General features: G+C 38.1%; 1 protein-coding gene across 2 annotated transcripts; it reads left to right on the forward strand.

Annotated features, from left to right (window-relative positions):
- The first annotated feature begins 2,178 nt into the window (after positions 1-2,178).
- On the forward strand, positions 2,179-4,245 carry LOC111241451. Of its 2 annotated transcripts, none has more exons than XR_002667432.1 (2): positions 2,179-2,328; positions 2,839-4,245. XR_002667432.1 is itself a non-coding variant. In XM_022779505.1 (2 exons), the coding sequence occupies exons 1-2, from the start codon at positions 2,448-2,450 to the stop codon at positions 3,224-3,226; spliced, it is 516 nt and encodes a 171-aa protein (XP_022635226.1). In that variant the 5' UTR covers positions 2,437-2,447; the 3' UTR covers positions 3,227-4,245. The 2 variants fall into 2 exon arrangements, 1 of the variants encoding a protein (XP_022635226.1); XM_022779505.1 differs by lacking the exon at positions 2,179-2,328 and adding an exon at positions 2,437-2,575.
- Positions 4,246-15,251: the final 11,006 nt, after the last annotated feature.

Genomic DNA, 15,251 nt, shown 5'->3' on the forward strand with positions numbered 1-15,251 from the left:
TGTATTTGCATTCAAAAACCCAAAATTTTTCATCAAAGTCTTTATTAGTTAAGTAATCACATGACTGTTTAGTGTCGTGAGTCTCTTGGGAAACGATACCTGGTCTTACCATTATTATTACTTGATACGATTCGGTACACTTCCCGACATCTTAACAAGTTTTTGGCGCCGTTGTCGGGGACTCGTGGTTTAACTATTCTATTTGTGTTTGATCTTAACCGATTAGATTTGATTTTATTGTTTGTTTTTTTTTGGGCTAATTGCTTGCTCTCTAGTGTTTTGTTTTCTTGTGTATGCAAGATACAATTCGAACGAGAAGCAAGAAAATTTTTGAACCTCTTCTTGAAGAACTGGACGAAAGTAGAAGAAGGAGAATCAGGACGTCCAGAGAACTTTTTCTTTCTCTAGAGATGCTTTTATAGCCTTCACCTCAAAGATCTGACCAGGAGACAAAAGATATGGCTGAAGAGAATAATGGTAGACGTACCTTGGCAGATTATTCAACAGTTGTTGGCCCTCATAATTTTAATAGCATAGCAAGGCCGAGGGTTAATGCTGCGAATATGGAGATGAAGCTGACGTTGATTTAATTGGTAAAGAGCAACCAATTTGATGGACTATCACATGAAAGTCCATATGGGCATTTGACCATGTTCAACGAGATTTACAATACTGTGAAGATGAATGACGTGCCGGATGAAGCTATAGGGCTTAGCTTGTTTCCTTTTTCATTGGGAGGCAATGCTAAATTGTGGTTGAACTCTTTTCCAGAAAACAACTTTATTGAGTAGGAAATCGTGGTTGCAAAGTTCTTGAACAAATACTTCCCACAATCAAAGGTAATAAAGGTAAACAAGATATTTCTTCTTTCAGGAAAGGCATGGAGGAGACATTAGGTCAAGGGTGGGACAGATATAAAAGCTTGTTGAGAAAGATGCCCACACATGGCTTTGATGAAGCTACTGTTGTCATTCTTTTCCTTGGAGGACTTGGTTCGCAGACTAAATTGATGCTGGATGCCTCAGCTAGAAGTAATATCAGATGCAAGATTATAGAGGAAGCTTATGAATTGATTGAAAACAAGACTGCTAATGATAATGAGATGCATAGTGAAAGAGGAGCTCCACCTCAACAGAAGGGAGTTCAACAATTACAACCTCAAGATGCTCTACTGGCGTAAAATAAGATCATGACTCAACAATTGGATAATCTTATGAAGAAGATCTCTCAATTGCCACAAGAAATGAAAAATGTTTTACAGATTCAACAAAAAACTTTGTGAATTATGTGGTGGTGATCATATCAATGGTCAATGTGTTATGCCACTTGAAGCCTAGGAAGAAGTCAATTATATGGGTAATCAATTTCGTCTAGGTAATTATAACCAAGGATGGGTCAAGGGGAAGTTGGACAAGCTGGGGAATATAATAGACCATCGAACAACAATGGCAACAACAACCCTCTTTATCTGAAAGAACTACAAAGTTTGAGGAACGCAAACCTGGCATACCAATCAAATACAAGAACAGGTTATGGGTTGTGAAAGAGCTTAAAGCGAATGGAGTTATAGAAATAAAAGCTCCTTATTCAAGAAGAGCCAAGATGGTGGACAAGAAGCTGCTGGAGATAAGTTGGTGTGATGGCAGAAAGAACACCAATATCAAAGATTTGACCTGAGCTTAATGGTGTCAAGGTATTAACATTAAAGAAGCGCTTGCTCGGAGTCAGCCTAATGTTTTAAAAAACTCTATTTTTTTATTTTCTATTAATTTGGTTTGGATGTAATGTTAATTTCAGTCGGATTTAGCTACTAGGGGTGCGTATTTGTGTGAAGACTATTTGATTTATTTGGTTATTAGTCTGTTTTGATCCAGTGTGCATCTGATATATGTTTATATATGAATGTTTGTGGGGTGTAGATAGAATTATTTGTTTTAATTGTGAGTTGTTGAAGTGTGAATTAGGAGAAAAGTACATGAAAATATGAAAAATATGAGTGAAGCTGAGGGCCTCTTACCTAGGGACGCTCAGGGCAAGCACGAAAAGAGAGGATTTTTGAAACACCCCACGACGCTCAACGCCCACTGAGGGGCGCCCAGTACCAACGTCACAGGTTGCATTATTTTGGGCTATTGGGCTCAGCGTGGGTTGGCCCAACTTGTTTTCTTAACTCTATGGGGTTTGCCTTAGCCCCTCATTTTTTACCTTGCACTCTTTAGCTGCACTCAACACTCAATCTAGAGTTCTCTCACTTTCCCCTTTCATTCCATCACCAAAAAAAAATCCTCTTTTCCTCTTGTGCATTTTCTAAGTTTGCTCCTCATTCAAGTAAGTATTATGCATTTTGCGATTTGTGGTCTTGAAAGTTTTGAGTTTTTGTGAAAATTGGTTCTTATGCATGAAATTCTGTGAATGTTACTGTTTAGACCGATTGAAATGTAGTATTGATGATTGCAACATTGGGAAAAGTGTCTGTATTGTGCATTAGGCCAGCTAGGGCATGTTTTGAAGTTTCTGATATGGCGCCGAGGGATCCTCGTGATGGGTGCTTAGCGCGGTTCTGTATTGATTGCAGGTTTGTGGTTTCTGGCTGGTCTGGTAGTGTGCAAGTGATGTTGAGGGTCCCCTGATTGGTCCTCAATGTTGGCGAGAGGCATTGCACGATGATTTATGTTTTGATTCTTTTTAAATGCTTGTGTTTTATGTTTTTTGTTGAGAATATGGACTGTGTTTGTTATAAGAAAGCATATTTGTGACTTATGATGAGTGTGCGGTATAGTTGAATTGTTATGATTAATTGCTCATTAGTCAGTTGTATTGTATATGTTCTTGGTGCAGATATGGCATCTTCCTCAGGCAAGCGGATAAAGACCATTGCCACAAACATAGAAAGAGGAAAGAAGAGGAAAGAGCAAGTGTACTCCAGCAACTCTCTCCTATGCATGAGAGACACTTCCAGACAATGCAAAACAGAAGGCTACTAATGGAGAGAAAGGTAGGATTAATACCTACCGTGGCTCCTCAGTTTGAGAGGGAACTTGGAAGAAGGCAGTGGGAGAACTTGGCTTCTTATCCGGCACTTGCCAACATAGTTGTTGCGAAGGAATTTTACATGAATGCAAGGGCATTCGGTGATTATCATCGGGAGGCATACACTAGCTATGTGAGGGGGAAAAGAATACCTTATGATGTTGTTACAATTAACAGGGTTTTAGGCATTGAATGAACTAGGGATTAGTGCCAGTTTGCTTCAGCCATAGACGAGGATATTGATTATGCTTATGTGGAGAGGGTTTTGTGAGTTCCAGGTGGCCATTTTTAGAGGAATAGGCAGGAGTCACATATTCACATTAGGAGATCATATCTGACACCCCTGGCAAAATATTGGATGACATTTACACATGCCAACATCCTTTCAGAACCGCGGCCTATTCCCCTGCAAAATTTTGACATTCCCCTTAAAAGCAGTTCAGAAATATAATTGCAGGGGAATAGGTCGCGGTTCCCCTCAAAACCGTGGCCTATTATCCCTGCAAAAATTCTGAAATTGCCCCCAGGCCAGGCTTGGAATAAATTAGGAGACAGGGAATAGACCTCGGTTGCTTGGGGAACCGCGACCTATTCCCCTAAGTCAAGGAATAGGCCTCGGTTGTTAGGGGAATCGGGGCATAAGGTGTGCAAAAAATTTCAAAATTGTCATTTCAGATCAATTTTAGATTTTTTTTTTTATCAAAATAGGCCTCAGTTAGTATGGAAACCATGGTCTATTCCACTCTATTACATCAGTTGTATAATGAACCGCGATAGTAACATTTAATTAGGTTAAAAAAATATTACAGTAAACAGTTTCATCTTCCACACGAAATCTCTGAAACTGAAATCTCTCTTAAGCTCTCCTCTCTGTCGTGCCTATTCTTTTTTAAGCCCTCCTCTCCACCACGTCCATTCTATTTATTTTCTTGTTTCTGGCGCTTCGTGTGTCTTCTTGGAGTGTCTCTTATCCGTTTGATCAATGGATTTTTTCAATGAACCGTCTACTATAAGGGTAATCAACATCGTCAAGTTTGGATTTTGAGATTGGAAACTCGTGTTGCAGCCACTTACTGGTGCTGGAGGGGTCACAATTGAGGTGTGGTTTTCTTTTTACATGACTATTTGTTATTCGATTCTAATATTCAATGAGATTGTATTGGTGTGTGCTTCAAATCTGAAATCTGAACTTCTTGTTTCATATCAAAGTTGTTGGTGAATACTTCAAATCTAACATTGGTTGCCTCACGCACATCAAGGTAATATAAAAACGACAAAGTTTGATTGTTCCAAATTTAAAATTCTATTTTTAAGATGCCTAACACATTGATAAGCTGTTTATCTCTCTGCTTAAAATGTATAAATGAAAATGTATAAATGAAGGTAAATAAATTTCATTATAAACTATTAGTGTAACTAAAAGAACTATACCAGTCATTCATAACTGACAAAATTTACACAGGGCACGAGTATGATACGGTAGAGAAATGCTTTAGTCGTTTTATACTGTTTTTTAAATAATAAAAAGCACGTTACCACTTCTTTCAGTGCATAACAAATATATTTTTTACTTCTAAATTTAGTCAATAATAAAAAATATATAAATCATTGTAATTCTTTTCTACACGAACAGAGAATGAATCTATGAATATATTAATGAGCTTAGCTCTCTAATAGCTGCTCTAACATTATGTGACATAATTATGTCAACGTTAGTTGTGTACTAATTATGTCAGGCCTTAAAATTTTCTAGAAAAACAGTAGCTATGGTTAAGATAGTAAGATTGCAAGATGGTTTTGTGATTTTATGATTTGATGAAAGAATTTGGCGGGATGGAATTGGAATGTGAAAATAGTTATAGTGTGATGGGAGAAAAAGAAATATATGGCTTCCAACATCAAGGGAGTGTTGAGAATATAATGTAATAATAAGGGAACTATTTTCATGGTTTGATGATTAATTTCTTCTAATACAGGAGTCATTGCACTTTTGAGTATAGTAATGGTTTAGCTTTGGCTTGTGTATTATATTATTTAGAGCAATTGATGCGTGAACTTTCTCCTGCTATCCGGAACCAGAGGATCCAGGGTGTGAGAAAATAATGATAAAGGAGAATGACAAATGCTCTGAACAATGTTTATTTTTTAGAATTTTGTTGATATGTTAGGATCCTATAGATATTCATTATAATTTTTAAATAAATAAAAAAAAATTCTAAAATATATCATACTTCTTGTTAAGCCCTTGACAAGTGTATCGGATCGTTATCAAGTAATATAAACAGTAAGACCGAGTATCGTTCTCACAAAGGACTCTTACGCCTTATCTTTCATGTAAATTGATTGCATAAGACTTGAAAGAAAGATTGATTTTAGGGTTTTAATGCAAAGAATGAAAATAAACATACAAATGCAAATGTGAATCAATTGGCAAAGAAAAGATATGTATGAATAGAGTTGTTGGGGTTTACAATTTCATCCTTATCCACCCTCTTATATCTATTATTCTTACTAAATTCGCTTTATTATCAATGTCATGCAACTTTCTAGTTTACTCTAAACCCGATCTCTCGGCGAAAATAGCCTATTACCAATTACTAGTATACCATCTATAGTCTCCCTATTAATTATCAACGCATTACAGTACAGAAACTTAAAAGCAATTGATCGTCCTAGCCCTATCTCTAGGCAGTATTTCATTATCAAGAGAATTCTTATCAGTTCTAGATTTTCCCGTGCGTTCCCGTATCGACAAAATCAAATATCTTTACACCGAATGAGTTAAACAATGTAAGCATTAACCTCAGATAAGAAAACCAACAATTGATAATAACAGCAAGTGAAAATAATAAGAGTTTCAATATAAGAGAGTTTCAAAAGGATTACATTGTTCCCCAACAACAAAGGGATTAGTTCACCATAGACATGGTGAAACTAGATGGAATTAATGAAAAAGATGAAAGAGTAAACCCTAGATTTGATCAAGTGGAGCCTAAGCATCCAAGAAACCGTCTCCAAGGAGTGTAGAAGGTGCTCTGGAGTCTTCTCTGCCAAAAGATTACTTTGAGAGTCGTACTAGGGTTGTTTATAATGTAGAAAAGTAACAGAATTTCTACCCAGGCCCATCACTTAGGCGCTCAACACCCATTTGGCCGCTCAGCGATGGACCCTTTAATCGTAGGGCGCTCAACGGCGAAAACTAGCACTCAGCGGTGGCCCTCAGAATCGCAGGACGCTCAGCGGCGCCACTCAAGTAAGAAACAATGGCTACCTCCTCGAAGCTGGCGCTCAGCGCTGGATTGAGCGCTGAGCGGTGGACCTCACTCTTCTTTTGTTTCTTTTCTCATCCTTTCTTGAGTCAAGTCCATCCTTCTTTACTTCCATCCTTCAATTCTCATCAAATCCTACAAAAACAATGTAAAACAAGCATAATATCTCTAAAAACTACTTTTGACTCTCTTATGACTAAACTAAGAGTTTTACATTATTCTAAGCTCATTCTAAGCCATAAAGGGTGTGATTTGATATCAAATTTAAGTGTAAAAATAACAGTTTTTAGATCTTTATCACAACCCCAAACTTAGAACTTTGCTTGTCCTCAAGCAAACAAGACAAAACTTAGCCTTTGCACCTTATCATCAAAATAGTTCAACACTTTCAAAACTCATTCTTTCATAACAAATATTTCTTAATTCAGCTTTTGAATGAAATCAAATCAGGATGCATATATGCTTCAATTCATTCCAGTCCACATATTGTTCACATAATCACATACTCTCCAACTGATGCTTTGATTAGTCAACTAAGCACAGATGTAATCATGAAATTCATCAATTCTTTCTAGGCAAAGTGTTTCACTCAATCACTCAAGTGTTTCAAGAGGTCACTCCTTCACTCTACTATTCATATGTCACATGAAACAAAATTGTATTTCACCTAATACAACCAACATTCTCACATACATATGTCATCACAAGGACTTTTCCAAGGCTTATAATGAGGTTGGGCTATCAAGAAAAATTGGTTTTTCTAGATCACAAAATCCTTGAGTTAAGAGAGTTATCTCAACATTCAAAGTTCAAACACATACTCTCTTTTAACCAATCTCACTCATTCCCAACTTTTCCCTTTTCTTTTTATTTTGCATTGAGCTTTTCTTTCATGCTTTACTTTTCTTTTCTTTTTCATTCTCATGCTTTTTTCATTCAACACTTTAGCTAAATGCTTTCCCTTTTGCCTTTCAAATTTCCCCAACAACCCCAAACTTGAACCTTTATCAATACCATACAATTATTTCTCAACCTAACTAAAGGTAAAGATTTTCAAATCAAAGGTTTTCATCCTATTTAAGGCCAAGGTTCAAAAAGGGTAGAACACATGGTTCTTTTTACTTTGAGTGAAAATTTGGTTAAGTAAGGGATTCCAAAAATGGCCTTGATCATATGTCATAAACATGCAATTCAATCAATCATAAAGACTCAGGCAATATCATTCATGCTTCCAAATGAATAGTAAATATATCAACAAGTACTCTAGAGCTCAAAACCTCACATAGCTATGCTCTCTCAAATATCAGTCATACACCTTGCTTAACATCATAATCACAGTCATAAATCATCATGCATCTATTCACATAGCTAGTGAACAATTCATCTGTACATCAACATGTACACAATCTCAATCATCATTCACATCAAACATCATCAAACACACTCATCATGCAATAAAACAAAGTCAAACCATAGTCAGAAAAGGTGTTCAGGCAAGTACAGACACCTACACTACTCAACAGAATTCAACCTATTCTAAAAATTCAAAGTACAAGAGAAAAAGAAAAATAAACCCTGCTTTAATGCAATGACATCCATCTGTAGATGCCCTCTCAACCCATGTTGTCATCTGAATCCTCATCATCTCCAACCTCAGCATCCTCAAAGTCGTCATCCTCTTCATCATCCTCATCCATAGCTGGAGCTTCAGCTGCTCCAGATCCACTCCCATGTGCCTGCTCCTGAGGTCAAGCCATCGCACTATGGAACTCGTCCATAGTCCACCTGTGCACTGGTGGTGTGTCATATAAGCCTACTATCATCTCGACAGTAACTACCTTCCCTCTGCGGAGAGACTTCAGTCTGACCTCCATCATGGACATATACATGTCCCTCATCTGGAATGGCTTTGCATGTTGTGCAGGTGCATCACCCTACTGTGCTGCTCCTCTCTTAAGACGTCTCCTAGGCACTGGTCCAGCTGCCTCGTCTCCTCCACAATACTTTCGATAATAGGATGCATCAATGGCCTTCCTAGGCCTCTCAAATGGTGGAACAAAAGTGTCCACCCCAGCCTGATGACACAGATAGGTAATAAGAGAAGGATGCCCCAATGACGTCCTGCTACTAACAGTAGTAGCGCAACTCTGGATCTTGTTGGCGATGACCTCACCATCATTCACGTCCATCTGCCTTAGCATACATTTATACTGAATTTAATCAGGGAATTGTGCTTAATTGTCCGGTATTTTCCCGTTTCTGCTAATTGTACTTAAATTGACCAGAAATTCTTATTTTAATTAATTTGAATTATCTGAGCTTATTATTTTCATTATTGATTGCAGGAAAAATTTTGGAAATATAATTTTGAACATTTGAAGAGTTGTCACATAATTCAAGGCTCTTCATAAAAGAAGTGTGCACCTGACGATGGGTACTTTGGTGATTTTATCCTTTGGGCTTATGGAAAGAGGTGCTTCAAGTGAAAAAGGGGGTGACATCTAGAAAAAGAAGTGGCTGTCACGGATTGTAGGAGGCACATGTTGCAGAAGTGGCGATTTAAATCAAGTGCAATATTGCTGGAATGGCACATGGAAAATGCATATCACAGCCCATAAAAAATGAGGCAGCTCGGATTCACTCCATTTGAGAATGCATGGGACGTCCAAAGTAAAAGATCCTTCACATTTTCAGCAGCTTTAGGAAAGCAACAACGGCCCATATCCCTGCAGTTGTTCGCGGGCTTCAATTAAAAGATAAAAACATAGCACTCCATGCACACAGCTACTGTCACGACCCATGAGCACCACGCCTCATCACGAAAAGAAGGTTGCAACGTCCAACAAAGATGTCTCAGCCCGGCAGCCCATGAACACCACAGGTCCAGGACGAGGTGCATACGGTAACTCTCCACGGCCCAACAGCTTCAACCAACACATCCAGGTGGCAACGGTCCAGCATCAAATAAAGAACTTCCAGCAGCTTGGATAAAGGGTGCAGCAGCGTCCAACGTGTACATCAAGGCCAGCAACGTGGAAGCAAGCCTTGAAGCAGCAGCTTGGATTGGATTTTGTATTGAATAAAAGGCACACAACACTCCTTCACGCGTCATGCATGACACGACCCAAGCTCCAGCATCTAGCAGCCCATTCATCTTCAAAGGCAACTACTCCTGCTTCAATCACGGGCCATCAAAGAAAAGATGGTAGCGGTGCAGATTCCACCAGTTTAATTCCACTAAGTTGCAGCAACAAGCACCCCAGCAGCCCATCATCTACACGGTCCAGCTGGGGAGAGGTACACATCCAATGGTGGTTTAAGCTGACGTCTAGCAAATGGTGTCACGGGCTGGAGAAAAAAAAATGGTGCCACGGCCTTTTTGGAAGCACCCAACACAGCAACATTTGACGTAAAAATAGAAGTAGTGTGCGCCGAATTCAAAGCTGAATTAAAATTAGAAAAAAAAAAAAGAAGAAAAGGTATGGTCCAGCACGTTAGCAGCCAGCAGGGCCCATGGGGAATCAACTTTGTACGTCCAGCTTTGGATAAATAAGCAGCACGTCTTGGCGGTGCATCTAGCAGCCCACACTTCTTGAAGGAGTTTCCATCCAGTTTTAGCACGATCCAAGCAGCAAGCTTGCATCAACATCTGAACTAGCACACGTGATTCATTTCTTCCCACGTACAAAAGAGCTGCAGCAGCCTACATTTATCTAAACCTCACGCTCCAGCATCTTCACAGCCCACACTGCAACAACGTTTTTCCTCTCCAGCACACAGCCTTCACGACCCAACAACCTCATCCAGCTCACGGCCTGCACCTCCAAATATTTGAATCAAGAAGCTTGAGCAAAGGTGGCTGCAAAATGAGAATCACGCTGCAGCTAGCTGAATCATCTTGGGCCGAGGTCGTTTCATTTGAAGGATACGTCCAACAAACAAGACCTCTAGTATTGGCAGCATCCAACACGCTGTCCACTTGGCTTTTCTTTGAACAATCCTATTAAATAGAAAAGAAGTAGCACATGCTGATTTATTACTTGGAAGAAGGTGCATACAAGAGAAAAAAAATGGCATGGGCTGGAAATAAAATGGCTTGCAACAAGCGGCCCATGGGACGTCCAAAGGAATAGGCACGCCACATTGAAAGACGGATTGGTAATTTAAAGGAGAGGACACAAAACCCTAGGGATATTTTTATTCCTAGGACCAGCCGTCAAACAGATATATCTTTTACACTTTTCTTTTTTATAGCAGACAAAGACTTTGCAATGGAAGGATATAGATGAGAATAGAGTAGGAGCTGCCACTTGTTTTGTTTTTGTTTTAGAATGTTTTTCTAAGTTTTCCTGGAACGTTTATGTTGTTAACACTTTTATGAATGAAAGAAGCAATTTTCCCATTTTATTTTTGTGCAAGTGCTGGAACGTTTGTTTTCAGTTTTCATTGAATGTAGAAGCCCTGATTGATGGGAAGTGCATGGACACTTGGCTGGACGTCACAGCTTGGGAATTTATTAGAAGTTCAATGGTTTACTTTACTTGGAGGAAACAGTGATTTTAATTTGCAAGCTGCACACAAGTTATTAATTTTCATTTCCTTACTTTGGAGAAAGCGACGCTCATTTATTAGGCTGAAGTAATTTTGTTGGAATTTATTTAATACTACTTACCTTTTTGCAATTATGGTGCACTCACGCATTTATTTTGTTTTGTTTGAGTGATATGTTTCTTTTAGTTGATTACAATGTGCCCTTTATTATTCACTTTTTAGCTCATCATTGCATTTTAATATTGTTTTCTTTTTTTTTCTTATTATTTTTATAATGCATTTAATTTAGTTTACATATCTTGCTTTAGGATTGTTCAATTTACTGATTTTGTTCACCATGATGTTTGTTTTGTTCGATTGTGTTACTTTAATTGTCATGATAGCTTAAATTAATTCAGTTGGTCATTAGCTATATTATAATGTTTCCTTGAGATTCCCGGACTGTAATTGTATTTTGCTGTTGCTCTGATTTGGCTCAACATTTAATCTGTTGTCTGCCTGCGATTAGGTATACGCTTAGTTGCCTAATCAGTATTTAATCTTCGCTTAATTGATTAAACCGAATGGTGGATGACTGATTGGAATTAAGCATTGCATTCCCTTAGTTTGCATTTTTGAAGACCAAATTAGCCTTCGCTTAGTTTGGTGATTCATGTCGGATTTGGATTAGAGTAGTGTGTATTTGTCGTTAATCTAGGATAAGAAGCATAGTAATTGAGTTAATGACCAACCGCTTTTATTTTGTATTTGATTCCGTTTTTACATCTGTGTTTACCTTTCTGTTTGCATCTGTGTTTTAATTTAATTCATCGCATTCACAAACCTTTCACAACCCCCTACCCCACCCCCCACTTCGTGTTTGACCTAATTCTCGAGCCACATTTGGTCCTTGAGAGACGACCTAGGAGTCAGTTCCTAGTTTATACTGCATTCTTTTATGCACATTAAATTTTGCATGGGGTGCGACCTCCATCAGTAACGCAACTCTGGATCTTGTTGGCGATGACCTCACCATCATTCACGTCCATCTGCCTCAGCATACAGTAGACAAACATAATCCTGTGGATAGTGATATCAAAAACATAGGAACATGGCTGAACATTGCATGAGTGAATGACATCCAATACTTTGCCAGGGGTGTCCGATCTGCCCTTTTAATGTTAATGGGCACTCCATTTGGGTTCCTGTGAAAGTGTCCTCCAGGTACACACATCACCCTCTCAATATCCGTATAATATGAAAACTCCCCTATGTTCAGTGCATACTGTCACTGCTCTCCAAACGCATAATCCTTTTGGAACAACAACATTTATGTAATAACAATTTCTAACAGTATGACCAACACATTTGCAATAAAAACATGCATTTCTAGCAGGTTTATTCATATAAGTGAATTTCCTAGCATTGGTTCTGTTAGATTGAGCTTTGTAGCCAATTCCTTGCCTATTAATGATTCTGCCAGATGAATTCAAAACAGCATCTAAATTGTCTCTACCTTGAGTAAACTTAGCTAGCGTGCTAGTCAAGTAATTTATCTTTTCAATATGATCAGGACAATTTTCACATTTTTTTCTCTATTGTAACAGTTTTAATTTCAGCATCTTTAGGAGATAACAAATCTTCATTCAGTTCTTTTTCTAATCTTTCATTTTCTGCAACAAGGTTATTGATTCTATTTTCAAAATCTCTTCTTTCAGAGCTCAATCGATTTACCTTGTATTGTAGTCCCATAGCTTCAGCATGTAACTCTTTAAATGCATCTTGCAGTAGATCATATTTGACTTCTACTGGTTCATTTGATATGTCAGCATCACCGTCATAGTCGTCCCATGTTACACCTGTCATGTAGCACAAATTTGATTCCTCTTCTTGATCAGAATCTTCATCACTTGAATTCTCAGAATCTGAGTTTTCCCAAGAAATGTAGGCTCATTTTCTTCTCGTATTCTTGCCTTGAGGGAATCTTTTCTTTCCTCTTTGCTTTGGCTGTAAGTTAGGACAATCAGGCTTGATGTGACCTTCTTTTCCACATTCATAGCACTGGACAACATTTGTACTGAAGCTCTTCTTTTTATTTTGACCTGCATGGTTAGACAATTGAATATCATTTTGCATAAGTCGACTAAACTTTCTTACCATCATGGTCATCAGTTCTTTATCGTCCAAGTCTGCTTCTATGATGTTTTTGCTTGATGCTTTCAGAGCAATGGACTTCTTTTCTTCAATCTCCTCTTCATCCTTTGATCTACCAAGTTCCAACTCGTGTTCCCGTAACTTGCCAAACAAGGTATTCATATTCATTGTTGTAAGATCTTTGGATTCAGAGATTGCAGTAACTTTTGGTTGTCAATTCCTATTTAGACTTTTCAAAATCTTTATGTTGATCTCCTCCTTATCAAACACTTTGCCAAGATGTGAGTGAATCGTTTCTGCACATCATAGATGTTTTCTCCAGCTTTCATTCTGAACAATTCATACTCCTGTATCAAAGAATTATTTATGGCTCTCTTGACTTCTTCCGTGCCTTTATGAGTTACCTCTAAGACATCCCACGTTTCCTTTGCAGATTTGCATTGAGATATCCTGAAAAATTCATCAATTGTTAGTGCAGAGGCAATAATATTTCTAGCATTAACATCATACTGAGCTTTTCTATTTTCATCAGCAATCCACTCAGTAAAAGGTTTTAAAACAGTTTTACTATCAACAGTTNTTGTAGGCACATATGGACCATTCAAAGTGGCATCCAAAATTCCCTTATCTTGCGATTCAAGAAAGATCTGCATGCGAATTTTCCAAAAAGGATAGTTTTCACCAGCAAACAGAGGTGGTCTGTTTGTTGAAGCACCTTCACCAAAATTTTGAAAACAGGAAGCCATCCCCAGGTTTTATAGTCGAATAAAACGAAAACAGAGTCGACTATGTTTTTCAAATATCTTATGAAAACCAGCTCTGGTGCCAATTGTTAGGAAAACAGGTAGGCTTCTTTACACCAAGAGGGGGGGTGAATTGGTGTTGTTTCAAAAACAAAATCTTTTCACAATCTTGAAACAAAAGTATAAAGCTTTTTTTATCTTTTCTTGAAACGCAAGTAATGAAAATTTCAATGCAGCGGAAAAACGCAGTTGACTGCTAAACAGATATAGTCGACTGAATTTAAAGAGTGCATGGATAGAGAAAATCAAACACTGGTTTTTATACTGGTTCGGCCAACAATGCCTATATCCAGTTTCCTTCCAACCTAGGAAGAAAATGCACTATAATGGTTGCGGTTTTCACAACAAGGAATTTATAGAAGCCTCACGTAAAAATATAAATCTCCTCTCTAACCCAAAACCAAAATATAGCTGCACAACAAAACCAGACTTGCAGCAAGACTCCCCTCTTCTGCAATCTAAACCCACGTCGAACAATCCTCAACGTGTAACCAGCACCCTTCATAGGATGCCAAGCCTATAATCAACACAACAGTCTTCACAGGATGTCAAGCCTTCAACGATCAATCAAGAAGCACCTTCTTCGTGCAGATAATGATCAAGCAGTGAGCGCAATTGCCTTCTCCCTTTGAATCTCTCTCAAGAAAGATCACCACCGTCTTCTTGGAGAATTCTTGGAGCTGTTAACACAGAGAATTCAATCTGAAACAAGGAATGAAAATGTCAGTGCGTCAAAAGTCTTTTGAACAAATCGCGTTCATTTTATTTATAGTTTTATGTTATTCATATTGCTTCTCAGTCGAATTGCCTACTAATCCAGTCGATTGTATTAAAACAGTTATAACAGACAGTCAACATAGAGGCTCTCAGTCAACAAAATTCAACACACATTTATTACAGTTGACCAAGTCATCGATGCTTAACTAACTTATAAAAATATAGTCATTGGAGCGCGTAAGCATAACAAAATTCTAAACAGATCAAAGATACAGTCGAATGTACTCATAACAAAGTCGACTGACACATGAAAAAACCACTTTGAAATTCTTTTCAACTCAAAACGTCACAAAGCACTGATGTTCAAAATCTGTACAAAGGTTTTAGAACAAGTCGACTTTGTACATTATGTGATGTAAAAATATTGATTATTGTGTTGAATCTATGTTGAATCTGTGTACATTATGTGATTGTTTGATATGCAGGTCTGCTTTTGTGATAGTGGATATCACAAAAACAGACCTACTATTAAAAAAATTTCGGGAGAATAGGCCACGGTTGTGGCCAAAACTGAGGTAGAAAGTTAGACGAAATTTTTTACCGCAGTTGCAGTAGGAATCACAGTCATATCCCCAGGTTTTTACTGCGGTTGGAACCGCGGCCAAATGTTAGACAAAAATTTAAAAAAAAATGGGAGGGTTTGGTCGCGGTTCCAGGTGGAATCGCGGTCATATCCCTAGGTTTTTAC

This window comes from Vigna radiata, chromosome 4, assembly GCF_000741045.1.
Source record: "Vigna radiata var. radiata cultivar VC1973A chromosome 4, Vradiata_ver6, whole genome shotgun sequence".
Classification (NCBI taxonomy): domain Eukaryota; kingdom Viridiplantae; phylum Streptophyta; class Magnoliopsida; order Fabales; family Fabaceae; genus Vigna; species Vigna radiata.

What these genes read in the sequence shown, in the direction of transcription:
- LOC111241451 (XM_022779505.1), top strand. Translation starts at nt 2,448, where the DNA reads ATGATTGCAACATTGGGAAAAGTGTCTGTATTGTGCATTAGGCCAGCT. An exon ending in CGGTTCTGTATTGATTGCAG is followed by an intron (nt 2,576 to 2,838) that starts GTTTGTGGTTTC and finishes TTCTTGGTGCAG; the next exon opens with ATATGGCATCTTCCTCAGGC.